Here is a 14612-nt window from a genome sequence, read left to right on the forward strand (position 1 = left end):
TTACAGGAAAGAATAAACACAAAAGCAGCTTTGGTATTTGTGGACGCGGAGAAAGCCTTTGATAACATTTCTTGGGGTTTTATGAAAAAGAATCTCCATAGTATGGGGGTAGGCCAAGAGTTCGAAAATGGTATAGGTGCAATCTATTCTGAACAAAAAGCAAAATTAATTGTTAACAATGTTTTGACTGAAGAGTTCAGAATAGAAAAAGGAACACGACAAGGTTGTCCTATTTCCCCTCTGCTTTTTATATCGGTCCTGGAGGTGTTGCTGAATATGATTAGAAAGGACCAGATGGTAAGAGGGATACAGGTCGGAGTTAAACAATTTAAATTAAGAGCATTTGCAGATGACTTGGTTTTGACATTGCAGGAGCCAGAGTCCAGTGTGAAGAGGGTTTTAGAACTGATTCAAGAGTTTGGTCGATTAGCAGGTTTTAAACTCAACAAAACAAAAACTAAGGTTTTGACAAAGAATCTAACAGAAAAAGAGAAAGAAAGGTTTCAGAATGAGACAGGTTTGACAGTGGTGAAAAAAGTGAAATATCTGGGAATTATTATGACTTCAAAAAATGGGAACTTATATAAGGATAACTACGAAAAATGTTGGATGGAGATAAAAAAAGATCTAGATATATGGTCTAATCTAAAACTCTCACTGTTAGGTCGTATTGCTGTGATAAAGATGAATGTATTGCCAAAAATGTTATTTTTGTTCCAGACACTGCAGATTATTGATAAAATGGACTGTTTCAAGAAGTGGCAGAAAGATATATCCAGATTTGTCTGGCAGGGTAAAAAGCCAAGAATAAAATTTAAAATACTAACAGATGCAAAGGAAAGAGGAGGCTTTGCCCTGCCAGACTTGAAACTTTACTATGAAGCAGCAGCTTTTTGCTGGCTGAAAGAATGGCTACTACTTGAAAATACAGATATACTGGATTTAGAAGGATTCAATAATGCGTTTGGGTGGCATGCTTACTTATGGTATGATAAGGTTAAAGTTCACAGAATGTTTAAGATTCACATTGTCAGGAAAGCATTGTTTAATGTATGGATTAGATATAAGGATTTCTTTGAAAACAAGACTCCAAGGTGGTTATCTCCGATGGAAGCAAAAGCAGTCAAAAAACTCAATATGGAGGCCAATTGGCCAAAATATTGGGAGATACTAGAACAAGATGGAGATAAATTGAAACTGCAGAGTTTTGACAAATTAAAAAGTAAAGTCCGTGATTGGCTCCATTATCATCAGATAATGGAGGCATATAAATTGGATAGAAAAATTGGCTTCCAGATGGAAAAATCAAAATTGGAAACAGAATTGCTAGAACCCAAAACTAAGATATTGTCAAGAATGTATAATCTGCTGCTGAAATGGAATACACAGGATGAGGAAGTGAAATCAGTAATGATTAAATGGGCACAAGATGTGGGTCACAACATAATGCTAGCCGACTGGGAACGGTTATGGACCACTGGGCTAAAGTTTACGGCATGTAATGCCCTAAGAGAAAATATTATGAAAATGATATACAGATGGTACATAACACCAGTCAAACTAGCAAAAATTTATCATATGCCCGATAACAAATGTTGGAAATGTAAAGAAACTGAAGGTACCTTTTTTCACCTCTGGTGGACATGCCCAAGGATTAAGACCTTTTGGGAGATGATCTATAATGAACTGAAGAAAGTATTTAAATACACATTCCCGAAGAAACCGGAGGCCTTTCTCCTGGGCATGGTCAATCAAGAGGTACGTATGAAAGACAGGATATTTTTTATGTACGCCACAACAGCAGCAAGAATACTTATTGCAAAGTATTGGAAGACACAAGAATTACCCACACTGGAGGAATGGCAGATGAAAGTCATGGACTATATGGAATCCGCAGAAATGACTGGCAGAATCAGAGACCAGGGTGAAGAGACGGTGGAGGAAGATTGGAAGAAATTTAAAGACTATTTACTGAAACACTACAAGATTAATGAATGTTAAAATAACATCAGATTGAATGTATAAGGTTATTGGAGTAAAATTTTAAGGATCAGAAGACCCAACATCTTAAGTTCTAAGCATTGAATAAGCTATATTAAGACATTCAAATCAGAAAGGAGGTTAATTATGACAGAGGGAAGGGATTTGTTGTTTAATTGTATGAATTGGAATACAGGGAAGGGAGACTCGGGGAAGTAAGAGAAACAAGTTAATGCAAGATCAATATGAAGATAAGATTGCTTTTATTTCTGTTGTTTGTAGTATGTTATGTTTGTGTAATTCTGTATGTCTTTGGTGTATTGTTTGTTGCTTTTGTTTTGCTTTGTCGTCTTTTATGCAAAATCGAATAAAATATTTATAAAAAAAAAAAAATCTGGGACAAGGAAAGATCTAAGTTCAGTGCATTTATTGGATATGCCTAAAACAGTATCCTTTGAGGCTTAGTCTTTAATCTGGCACCTAACTTTAATATCTATCTATCTATCTATCTATCTATCTGTAACAGAATGTGAATTGATCTGAAGTCAATAATATCTGAATAGGGATACTAAAATTTCTTTTGTTCAAACATGATGCATTAAACATATATAATATGTAGGTATATACATATATCTACAACATACACCATGTACGTTTAATTGCTCTCAAGCAGTTAACTTTATGACACTGTGGGGAATAAATTAACCTTCAGGTCTGTAAGATTTCATTTATTATAAATTCTGGCAATTTCTATTGTTGAGGCTTTCTTGCAGAACAACTTGATGGGGTTGGACTTTCTGCCTACCCCATCCACCTCTTGGGTAAGGTTTATCATTTCACGTTTTGACAACTCTGCAAAAGCAGGTGGGGCTGCTGACTTATTTAATGAGTTTGATGCAGACCTTTGGCTTTTCTGAAATCTGTTGTTTTTTCCACTTCAGACTGTAAACCTAACCCCATTTACCAGGGTGCAAACTTCATTGAATTCAAGAAGTCTTTTATTTTATTGCAAAAAATGTAGGGTTTACCCCCTCCCCCTTTAATCTTTACATCAGTTTTACCACCATGGCCACGGCTTTATAAAGATTCCCTATTTTCTTCCACCCTTTCAATGCTAATTGTTCCGAGCATCATGCTATTATTTGTGTTGTAGAGATAGAAGATGTTCTGAGTTCAAAGAAATGACTAACTGGTATGATGGCAGTACCGTGCATTTTATTCTGGTTATGCCTAATGGCCAACAGAGCATCCTATGCATGTCTTCTCAGAAGTAAGCCCCACAGTGTCCAACCAAAATTAATTTCAGGTGCCTGTGTATAGGATTGCTGCCTATAGGAATAAAACTGAAGCAACCCGAATAATTTAACATGGAAAGAAATTAAACATTTGGTTAGAAGATGCCTGGGTGAAATAATTTGCTTTAAGACAGTGGAGGCAGATGGGGAAGGGAATGTTTAGTATGAGTTACTGCACTGAAGCTGAATTTGTGTGTGTAGTTAGCCACTGAGTTGAAAGAGAAGATGTAAGGATCGAGAAAGACATTTTTGGGAGCTGGAGCCATATCCTCCCTTCAGATGTTAAGGCGAGACAAAGACCTAGCCAAACTGGTGTCTTCCATATGTTGTCTCACACTCGCTTCCCAAACTCCCAACAGCCCCAGCCAACAACATCTACAGAACACCATGACAAGCTCTAATGAGAAAAGAACCCCCCTTCTTTCTCTCTTTTTCTTTCCCTAAATGCTGGAAATATATCAACAGTGATGTAAAAGGAAGGCATAAAAATTAAATTGTCAAAAAGAGAAAAATAAATGTAGACAGCACAAAGGAAAATATAATTCAACCACATCAGAATGATTTGATGAACTTATTACTAACAGTGACTGGCCAAATATTTCTGAGGAGCCAACTAACAAGGGATGTTTGCTGTGTATCATTAAAATGTTTTAATTTATTTCAGGAACCTATCATGGACAACTGCAGCACAGCCTCTGAGTTCATCCTGGTGGGGTTCCGAGATCTCCCAGAGCTGCAAGTAACATTTTTCATCACTTTTCTGGTGCTGTACATTACCACAGTAATGGGGAATGGTGGTATGATTGCTGTCATAAGTGCTGACTCTCAGCTCCACACCCCTATGTACTACTTTCTCAAAAACTTGTCTTTCCTGGACCTCTGCTATTCCTCCGCCATTGCTCCTAAAGCTCTAGTGAATTTTTTCGAGGAGAAGAACATCATTTCTTATGAGGGCTGTGTGGCCCAGTTGATGCTCTTCACCATCTTTGTTACTACAGAAGGGTTTCTTTTAGCAGTCATGGCATATGACCGCTTCATGGCCATTTGCTACCCACTCCTCTATCCAACTAAGATGTCCAAGAAGTCTTGCCATCGTCTGGTGGCCACTTCCTATGCTTGCGGTTGTACAAACGGAGTGATTCAGACAAGTGTCTCTTTCCATTTGAGATTCTGCAACCTCAGCAAAATCAACCACTTCTTCTGTGATGTCCCTGCTGTCATGAACGCTGCCACTACATACACATATCTCAATGAAGCTGTGATGTTCTCCCTCTGCAACGTTATCATTGCCATCACCACAATGGTGATATTCACCTCCTACACTTACATTCTCTCCACCATTCTCAAGATTCAATCTGCAGAGGGCAGGAGAAAAGCATTTTCTACCTGTGCCTCTCACATAACAGCAGTGACCATCTTTTATGGGACAGTCTTCTTTATTTATGCTCAGCCTGCAGCCATGTCCTCCCCAGCTCAAAGCAAAATTGTCTCTGTGTTTTACACTCTAGTCATTCCAATGCTAAATCCCCTAATCTACAGCCTTAGGAACAAAGATGTCAAAGCAGCTCTAAAAAGGACCCTTGGGAAAAAGAGGCTCTTTTCAATGAACAGATAAAATCTGACAAAACCTTATGGGGGTGTTAAATCCCATAAGCCAAGCCAAACCAGAAGAAAATCTACATTTGTAATCAGAACTCTCAATATTCTGTTTAACCCAGGGAAAAGTCCTATGGGAAGATCCACTGGGATGACCAACATGGAATCTCTGGCTCAGCTAGCTAACTGATGCCTTAGCTAGTACTGAACTGTTCTGAACATACACCAGCATAAGTTGCTCATCCTAGCTGGTTGAGTGGAAGCTGACTGAACTCAAGTCTGGTGTAAGCAGTGGCAGTGCCGGGTTATTTTGCACCCTAGGCAAGGCATCTCCCACCCGGAAAATTGCTAACTTCTATTTTTAAAAACAGATGTTTTATGGAAAAAAGAAATATAAAAAGAAATTAAAAAATTGTCCAGTAGCACCTTAGAGAAAAGCTAAGTTTGTCCTTGGTATAAGCTTTCGTGTGCATGTACACTTCTTCAGATACACTGAAACAGTAGTCACCAGACCCTTATGTATAGTGGAAGGGTGGGGTCGGGGTGGGGGTTTCAGGAGGGTAGTAGGAGATGGGTGATTGACTCACTACCCTCCTGAGAAAAACTCCACCCCACCCTCCCACTATATATAAGGGTCTGGCGACTTCTGCTTCAGTGAATCTGAAGTGTGCATGCACACGAAAGCTTATACCAAGAACAAACTTAGTTCATCTCTAAGGTTCTACTGGACATTTTATATATTTGTGTGTGTGTGTGTGTGTGTATACTGCGTCAGACCAACACTGCTACCTACCTGAATCTAGGAAAAAGAATAATACATCAATTTTTTGATTCCCTTTCTCAAATACAAAATAAAATCTTTTAGCAAACAAAATATTTTGAATAATCTTGTGAAGTGTGATGTTAAAATTTTAAGTCTCTTAAAAGTTTCAGTTTCAGACAAATCTCAGTTTGCATACCTTTTCCTTTGCAAATTTGGTCACCAATTTATTCAGGTCAAGTGCTCATGATAGGAGAAATAGGAGCTAAATATTCTGCAAACTTCAAAAAATCCTGATTGCTAGCACAGTACAACTTTTCAGTTGTACCGCGAAATACCAAGTTTTGCATGCCAGGGACTCTGACCAAAGCAATCAAGCATTCCAAGATTTGTCGCCAATACTGTTCATCTTGCCAAATTTTCTACCGGTTTCATCAATTGCTTTTCCTTTTGTTGTTGTTTAGTCGTTCAGTCGTGTCCGACTCTTCGTGACCCCATGGACCAGAGCACGCCAGGCACTTCTGTCTTCCACTGCCACCCGCAGTTTGGTCAGATTCATGTTTGTAGCTTCGAGAAAACTGTCTAACCATCTCGTCCTCTGTCGTCCTCTTCTCCTTGTGCCCTCCATCTTTCCCAACATCAGGGTCTTTTCCAGTGAGTCTTCTCTTCTCATGAGGTGGCCAAAGTATTGGAGCCTCAGCTTCACGATCTGTCCTTCCAGTGAGCACTCAGGGCTGATTTCCTTAAGAATGGATGCGTTTGATCTTCTTGCAGTCCATGGGACTCTCAAGAGTCTCCTCCAGCACCATAATTCAAAAGCGTCAATTCTTCGGCGATCAGCCTTCTTTATGGTCCAGCTCTCACTTCCATACATCACTACTGGGAAAACCATAGCTTTTACTATACGGACCTTTGTTGGCAAGGTGATGTCTCTACTTTTTAAAATGCTATCTAGGTTTGCCATTGCTTTCCTCCCGAGAAGCAGGCGTCTCTTAATTTCGTGGCTGCTGTCACCATCTGCAGTGATCATGGAGCCCAAGAAAGTAAAGTCTCTCACTGCCTCCATTTCCTCCCCTTCTATTTGCCGGGAGGTGATGGGACCAGTGGCCATGATCTTCGTTTTTTTGATGTTGAGCTTCAGACCATATTTTGTGCTCTCCTCTTTCACCCTCAATAAAAGGTTTTTTAATTCCTCCTCACTTTCTGCCATCAAGGTTGTGTCATCTGCATATCTGAGGTTGTTGATATTTCTTCCAGCAATCTTAATTCCGGCTAGGGATTCATCCAGCTTTTCCTTTAGATAAGCACAATTCAAGTTGTCTCCACGTTTGCTAGTTTCTAAATGGTCAGTATTGCTCTCTTGTGAAGACAGAATTGCTCCATTGTTCTTCTAGTCTTTGGAGCCTATTTCTTGTAGGGTTAATGCATCATGTTTTTTACTGTTCACTAGTGCCCCAGTACACACCCTTGAAGTTTATCGAATGCTTACCTAGAGCAGAGCTTTTAGTGAGGCGGCACCCACACACTGGAATGCACTCTCTGCTTGAAATTAGGGTGGTACAAATAATTTGTTCTTTCATCAACCTTCCTAAGACATTTTGTGATGGCATATGACCAATTCATTGCTGTCTGTAGCCCACTTCTCTACCATACCATTATGTCCAAGAAGAGGTGTATGTGCCTTGTGTGCATCTCTTACTTCTTTGGTTGTGTCAACTGCTGCACCCAAACCGGATTTACATTTAGTTTGGCATTTTGTGGCCCAACTCACGTAAACCACTTCTTATGTGATGCCCCAGGGGTCATGATGGCCTTCTGTTCAGACACATTTGTGAATGAAATGGTCTCCTTGTAGTCTGTGGTCTCATCATTGTGACCACAGCCATAATTGTCCTAGTAGCTTACATTTACATTGTTACTACCATCTTGCACATACCATCTGACAAAGGGAGACACAAAGCTTTCTCAACTAGCACTTCCCATTTGATGGCAGTAAGCTTATTCTTTGGGACAGTCTTCTTTATGTATGCCCAACCTGGGGCCATGTCCTCTCCCAATCAAGGGAAAGTGGTGTCAGTTTTCTACACAGTTGTCATTCCAATGTTAAATCCGATCATCTATAGCCTAAGGAACAAGGAGGTCAAACAGGCTATGATCAGGCAACTCAAAAGGAAAGGCTTTGTTGATACAGAGTTTTTAGCTGTGTGTCTACTCAATAAGTAAATTTTACTAGCACAATGGGACTTATTCAAATATAAGAATGTATAGGACCCCTAGTTTGGCCAGCTATAATATAAGTCTACCAATCTGAAGGAAAATTTGGATTTTTCCTGCTTGTCAAGAAGAGCTCCAATTACATGCAAAGCACATAACACAAGTAAGGAGTTCAAATGAATCCATGCCAAATATATCAAGGAAACCAATCCAATGCAACACTGAAGGAAGTTTGCCAACCTAGACACACAGTGAAGTCAATATATGCATATAACTAAAGAAGCAGGTTTCTAAAAACCATTTTCCTTTGCCTTCCCCACCCCTTTTATTGCAAACACACTCACTATATATATATATATATATATATATATATATATGGCCTGCTTCTATTCATAGGCTGCTGCTTGGCACCAACAGAAGAACGCCTCTCAGAGGGCAATGTGCCCATTTGCTCGAAAAATGTTAGTCACCTTATACAACTACTTTGGGAGGGAGGGAAGTAAACTAATAGGGGCTTACTTCTGAGTAGAATTCGTCAGATTGCCCTGTAATTCAACAATTTAATTGTGTCTTAAAAATCTGGGACAAGGACAGATCTAAGTTCAATGCATTTATTGGATATGCCTAAAACAGTATCCTTTGAGGCTTAGTCTTTAATCTGGCACCTAACTTTAATATCTATCTATCTATCTATCTATCTATCTATCTGTAACAGAATGTGAATTGATCTGAAGTCAATAATATCTGAATAGGGATACTAAACTTTCTTTTGTTCAAACATGATGTATTAAACATATATAATATGTAGGTATATACATATATCTACAACATACACCATGTACGTTTAATTGCTCTCAAGCAGTTAACTTTATGACACTGTGGGGAATAAATTAACCTTCAGGTCTGTAAGATTTCATTTATTATAAATTCTGGCAATTTCTATTGTTGAGGCTTTCTTGCAGAACAACTTGATGGGGTTGGACTTTCTGCCTACCCCATCCACCTCTTGGGTAAGTTTTATCATTTCACGTTTTGACAACTCTGCAAAAGCAGGTGGGGCTGCTGACTTATTTAATGAGTTTGATTCAGACATTTGGCTTTTCTGAAATCTGTTGTTTTTTTCCAATTCAGACTGTAAACCTAACCCCATTTTTCTGGGTGCAAGCTTCATTGAATTCAAGAAGTCTTTTATTTTATTGCAAAAAATGTAGGGTTTACCCCCCCCCCTTTAATCTTTACATCAGTTTTACCACCATGGCCACAGCTTTATAAAGATTCCCTATTTTCTTCCACCCTTTCAATGCTTATTGTTCCGAGCATCATGCTATTATTTGTGTTGTAGAGATAGAAGATGTTCTGAGTTCAAAGAAATGACTAACTGGTATGTTGGCAGTACTGTGCATTTTATTCTGGTTATGCCTAATGGCCAACAGAGCAATCCTATGTATGTCTTCTCAGAAGCCCCACAGTGTCCAACCAAAATTAATTTCAGGTGCCTGTGTATAGGATTGCTGCCTATAGGAATAAAACTGAAGCAACCCGAATAATTTAACATGGAAATAAATTAAACATGGTGCTGGCTCAATATTTGGGTAGAAGATGCCTGGGTGAAATAATTTGCTTTAAGACAGTGGAGGCAGACAGTGGGTGAAATAATTTGCTTTAAGACAGTGGAGGCTTTAAGACAGTGGAGGCAGTGCTGTCATAAGGCAGATGGGGAAGGGAATGTTTAGTATGAGTTACTGCACTGAAGCTGAATTTGTGTGTGTAGTTAGCCACTGAGTTGAAAGAGAAGATGTAAGGATCGAGAAAGACATTTTTGGGAGCTGGAGCCATATCCTCCCTTCAGATGTTAAGGCGAGACAAGTGAATTTAAGACCTAGCCAAACTGGTGTCTTCCATATGTTGTCTGACACTCCCTTCCCAAACTCCCAACAGCCCCAGCCAACAACATCTACAGAACACCATGACAAGCTCTAATGAGAAAAGAACCCCCCTTCTTTCTCTCTTTTTCTTTCCCTAAATGCTGGAAATATATCAATAGTGATGTAAAAGGAAGGCATAAAAATTAAATTGTCAAAAAGAGAAAAATAAATGTAGACAGCACAAAGGAAAATATCATTCAACCACATCAGAATGATTTGATGAACTTTTTACTAACAGTGGCTGGCCAAATGTTTCCGGGGAGCCAACTAACAAGGGATGTTTGCTGTTTATCATTAAAATGTTTTAATTTTTTTCAGGAACCTATCATAGACAACTGCAGCACAGCCTCTGAGTTCGTCCTGGTGGGGTTCAGAGATCTCCCAGAGCTGCAAGTAACATTTTTCATCACTTTTCTGGTGCTGTACATCACCACAGTGATGGGGAATGGTGGTATGATTGCTGTCATAAGTGCTGACTCTCAGCTCCACACCCCTATGTACTACTTTCTCAAAAACCTATCCTTCCTGGACCTCTGCTATTCTTCCACCATTGCTCCTAAAGCTCTAGTGAATTTTTTTGAGGAGAAGAACATCATCTCTTATGAGGGTTGTGTGGCCCAGTTGATGCTCTTCACCATCTTTGTTACTACAGAAGGGTTTCTTTTAGCAGTCATGGCATATGACCGCTTCATGGCCATTTGCTACCCACTCCTCTATCCAACTAAGATGTCCAAGAAGTCTTGCCGTCGTCTGGTGGCCACTTCCTATGCTTGCGGTTGTACAAACGGAGTGATTCAGACAAATGTCTATTTCCATTTGCGATTCTGCAACCTCAGCAAAATCAACCACTTCTTCTGTGATGTCCCTGCTGTCATGCACGCTGCCACTACATACACATATCTCAACGAAGCTGTGATGTTCTCCTTCTCCAACGTTATCATTGCCATCACCACAGTGGTGATATTCACCTCCTACACTTACATTCTCTCCACCATTCTCAAGATTCAATCTGCAGAGGGCAGGAGAAAAGCATTTTCTACCTGTGCCTCTCACATAACAGCAGTGACCATCTTATATGGGACAGTCTTCTTTATTTATGCTCAGCCTGCAGCCATGTCCTTCCCAGCTCAAAGCAAAATTGTCTCTGTGTTTTACACTCTTGTCATTCCAATGCTAAATCCCCTTATCTACAGCCTTAGGAACAAAGATGTCAAAGCAGCTCTAAAAAGGACCCTTGGGAAAAAGAAGCTCTTTTCAATGAATAGATAGAATGTGACAAAACCTTATGGGGGTGTTAAATCCCATAAGCCAAGCCAAACCAGAAGAAAATCTACATTTGTAATCAGAACTCTCAATATTCTGTTTAACCCAGGGGAAAATCCTATGGCAAAATCCACTGGGATGACCAACATGGAATCTCTGGCTCAGCTAGCTAACTGATGCCTTAGCTAGTACTGAACTGTTCTGAACATACACCAGCATAGGTTGCTCATCCTAGCTGGTTGAGTGGAAGCTGACTGAACTCAAGTCTGGTGTAAGCAGTGGTAGTGCTGGGTTATTTTGCACCCTAGGCAAGGCACCTCCCAGCCCTAAAATTGCTAACTTCTATTTTTAAAAACAGATGTTTTATGGAAAAAAGAAATATAAAAAGAAAGTAGCACCTTAGAGACCAGCTAAGTTTGTCCTTGGTATAAGCTTTTGTGTTCATGTACAGTTCTTCAGATACACTGAAATAGTAGCCACCAACCCTTATATATAATGGAAGGTGGGGTGGGTTTGTTTTCAGGAGGGTAGTAGGAGATGGGTGATTGACTCACTACCCTCCTGAGAAAAACCCCACCCCACCCTCCCTATAAGGGTCTGGCGACTTCTGTTTCAGTGAATCTGAAAAAGTGTGCATGCACACGTAAGCTTATACCAAGAACAAACATAGTGCGCCTCTAAGGTTCTACTGGACATTGTGTGTGTGTGTGTGTACTGCATCAGACCAACACTGCTACCTACCTGAATCTGGGGAAAAAAATAATACATCAATTTTTTGATTCTCTTTCTCAAATACAAAATAAAATCTTTTAGCAAACAAAATATTTTGAATAATCTTGTGAATTGTGATGTTAAAATTTAAGTGTCTTAAAAGTTTCAGTTTCAGACAAATCTCCGTTTGCATACCTTTTCCTTTGCAAATTTGGTCACCAATTTATTCAGGTCAAGTGCTCATGATAGGAGAAATAGGAGCTAAATATTCTGTAAACTTCAAAAAATCCTGATTGCTAGCACAGTACAACTTTTCAGTTGTACCACGAAATGCCAAGTTTTGCATGCCAAGGACTCTGACCAAAGCAATCAAGCATTCCAAGATTTGTCGCCAATACTGTTCATCTTGCCAAATTTTCTACTGGTTTCATTAATTGCTTTTCCTTTAGATAAGCACAATTCAAGTTGCCTCCACGTTTGCTAGTTTTCTAAATGGTTAGTGTTGTTCTCTTGTGAAGACAGAATTGTTCCAAAGTTCTTCTTGTCTTTGGAGCCTATTTGCGTGTCGAGGTCCCCAAGCCACCCCCCAAATAACTCACAACGCACTCTTAATTTTTGTTTAAGGTTTTTGGCATAATTTTGGCCACAACTTTATTTAAATACAAAACCGTGAATGGTTCTTTAGGCATTGGTTAAGACTATCTGTCCCCCCGCCTGGGGACAGAACTGACTTCTGGGCACCACCGAAAGACAGTGCAGGGGAAAGCAAGTCAGGGAGAAATGGAGCTGAGTCACAGACCCTCAATTCTCATCCGCATGCTCCCCGAAGGCTTGCCAGCCCTAGTCCCATTCCAGGGATTGGATGAAAAGATGGCAAGCCCCAGGATTCCTTTAACGGAATTCCCTTTCCACAGCAACCATGGAGGGGCAGGCCCAGCCTATCCTAACCCCTCCTCCACCAATTTATAACCAATGCCTAACCGCAACCTTACAAGTTGTGACGATTTGCTACGCAGTAGGGAAAAACCAAATGGCCCAGCCAATCAGCCAGATGGACAAAATTCCTACCAGGCCCCTGCCCCAACGGCAGACGACCCCATGACAGGCATAGCAAGGTCAATGCAACAACCCCTTACTCAAGGGTGGGTGGGCGGGTGATCCGTTGCACGCAGCAAAGAGAAAGCTCCAGGCTGCGTGCAGAGTATTTAAACATTTTACCCCTCCCACCAAAATTGCAACATAACTTTTACCCCAGCAACCCAGTGAACCAATCACTGCCCCAGGCCATCTTTAGAGACCCTGCCTGGTAACAGAGGGGTGGCTCAGCAGACCCCACCGCAACACGTGCTCTCCATGAAGGAGAACACGTTTTCTTGTAGGGTTAATGCATCATGTTTTTTACTGTTCACTAGTGCCCCAGTACACACCCTCGAAGTTTATCAAATGCTTACCTACAGCAGAGCTTTTAGTGTGGCCCACACACTGGAATGCACTCTCTGCTTGAAATTAGGGTGGTACAAACAATTTGTTCTTTCAACAACCTCCCTAAGACATTTTTAATCAACTAGGGTTTTTCTTTTCACAGTTGCATTGTTGGATATTGTTTGTGTCTGTTTTACAGATGGATTGAATATATTCTTATTGATTTTGTATTTTGTTTTCTTTCCTTTTTGTGAACTGCCACAATAGTGTTGAATGGTGGTAGTTTATGAATTATTTTAACTAACTGACTAATCATTAGATGTTGTACAGTCGGGTGTTCTCTGATTCAGGTTGCATATTTAGTGTAAGAATTGTCAAGTTTAATCTAAAGTGAAATTCAGTTCAAATTTAGAGGTTTTTGCTTAGGCAAAGCAGTCAAGGAATTGGGAGGGATGCTGGAATAAAAACACAATTGGGTTAAACTGGTGATATTTCTTTGGTTGCTGCTGACGATGATTTCCTACAACCATAACCTAAAATTCTTTGCCTAAAACTTCCAAGTCTTGGTCATAGCTCAGTGGTAGTGCACTTGTTTTGTACTCATAAAGTTCCAGGTTGAATCCGTGGTATTTCCAGGTAGGGCCAAAATCCCTAAGAACTGCTGCCTGACAGTGTAGATAATACTGAACCAGATGGACCAATAAAGGCCTGACTTGGTAAAAACACAGCTTCATATATTCCCATGCAATTCTCTCAAATGTTGTTGAACACTTAAAGTATAACACTTTCACTTCAAGTGCTATAAAGTGGCATACATTTTATTCTATGCCCACAACAACAACAACAAAACAGCCAGGACAGCAACACTATGAGGTAGTAGCCTCAGAATGCTTCCAGAATGCCTTTATTTTCAGGCAGGTTTCAATTCCATACCAACACATTCAGATTACACAATTACTTGAACAACAACCCACTTCCATACAAGATCAGCATTTATGATAAGGAAAGTGATGCAAAATGCACAGGAAAGTGTGAGACCGCTCCTGGTGTAACATGATCTAACTTGCCACCCACCCCCTGCCACAAATCAGAATGAAGGCTTAATAAATAGTCAACATCTAAGTTCCCTGCAAACAAATAAGGATGAATGCTTAATAAATGGGTCGTCTAGAACCACCTGAGATATTTTTACTGACTGAAGGTCACTGACAAAGTTTCATTATGGAGCAAGAATTCTAACCCTGATCTCCCTGGTACTTTGTCACATCAAATGCTATGCTAGACTATGCCCCATTGTCTAGAATTATATTATTATTCAGTTATCAAAATCCTGTAAGTTCAGGATCCGATATAAGACACAAGGTCCAGATGAGGAGGATGGAGAGCCTGGGACCAGCAAAATTGTCCTACTTTGCCTTGTAAAGCATGAAAGCCTAATTGTATTGC

At 40.0% G+C, this 14612-nt stretch overlaps 3 protein-coding genes across 3 annotated transcripts in view; all 3 read left to right on the plus strand.

Annotated features, from left to right (window-relative positions):
• LOC310662094 (vomeronasal type-2 receptor 26-like) overlaps nucleotides 1-14612 on the plus strand; it is a gene marked incomplete at both ends in the record, with an annotated part of 371804 nt that overhangs the window by 275411 nt on the left and 81781 nt on the right. The gene's annotated exons all lie outside the window — the stretch shown is intronic.
• LOC310662526 (olfactory receptor 9S13-like) lies at nucleotides 3949-4890 on the plus strand (the record flags this gene model as incomplete). The annotated part of the gene is made up of 1 exon (XM_083409463.1): nucleotides 3949-4890. The coding sequence occupies one exon, from the start codon at nucleotides 3949-3951 to the stop codon at nucleotides 4888-4890; it is 942 nt and encodes a 313-aa protein (XP_083265589.1).
• On the plus strand, nucleotides 8817-11039 carry LOC310662527 (olfactory receptor 5G9-like; the record flags this gene model as incomplete). The annotated part of the gene is made up of 2 exons (XM_083409464.1): nucleotides 8817-8855; nucleotides 10089-11039. 2 exons carry the CDS (start codon nucleotides 8817-8819, stop codon nucleotides 11037-11039), a joined length of 990 nt encoding a protein of 329 aa, XP_083265590.1.

This window comes from Podarcis tiliguerta, assembly GCF_965153285.1.
Source record: "Podarcis tiliguerta genome assembly, chromosome: 13".
Taxonomy (NCBI): Eukaryota; Metazoa; Chordata; class Lepidosauria; order Squamata; family Lacertidae; genus Podarcis; species Podarcis tiliguerta.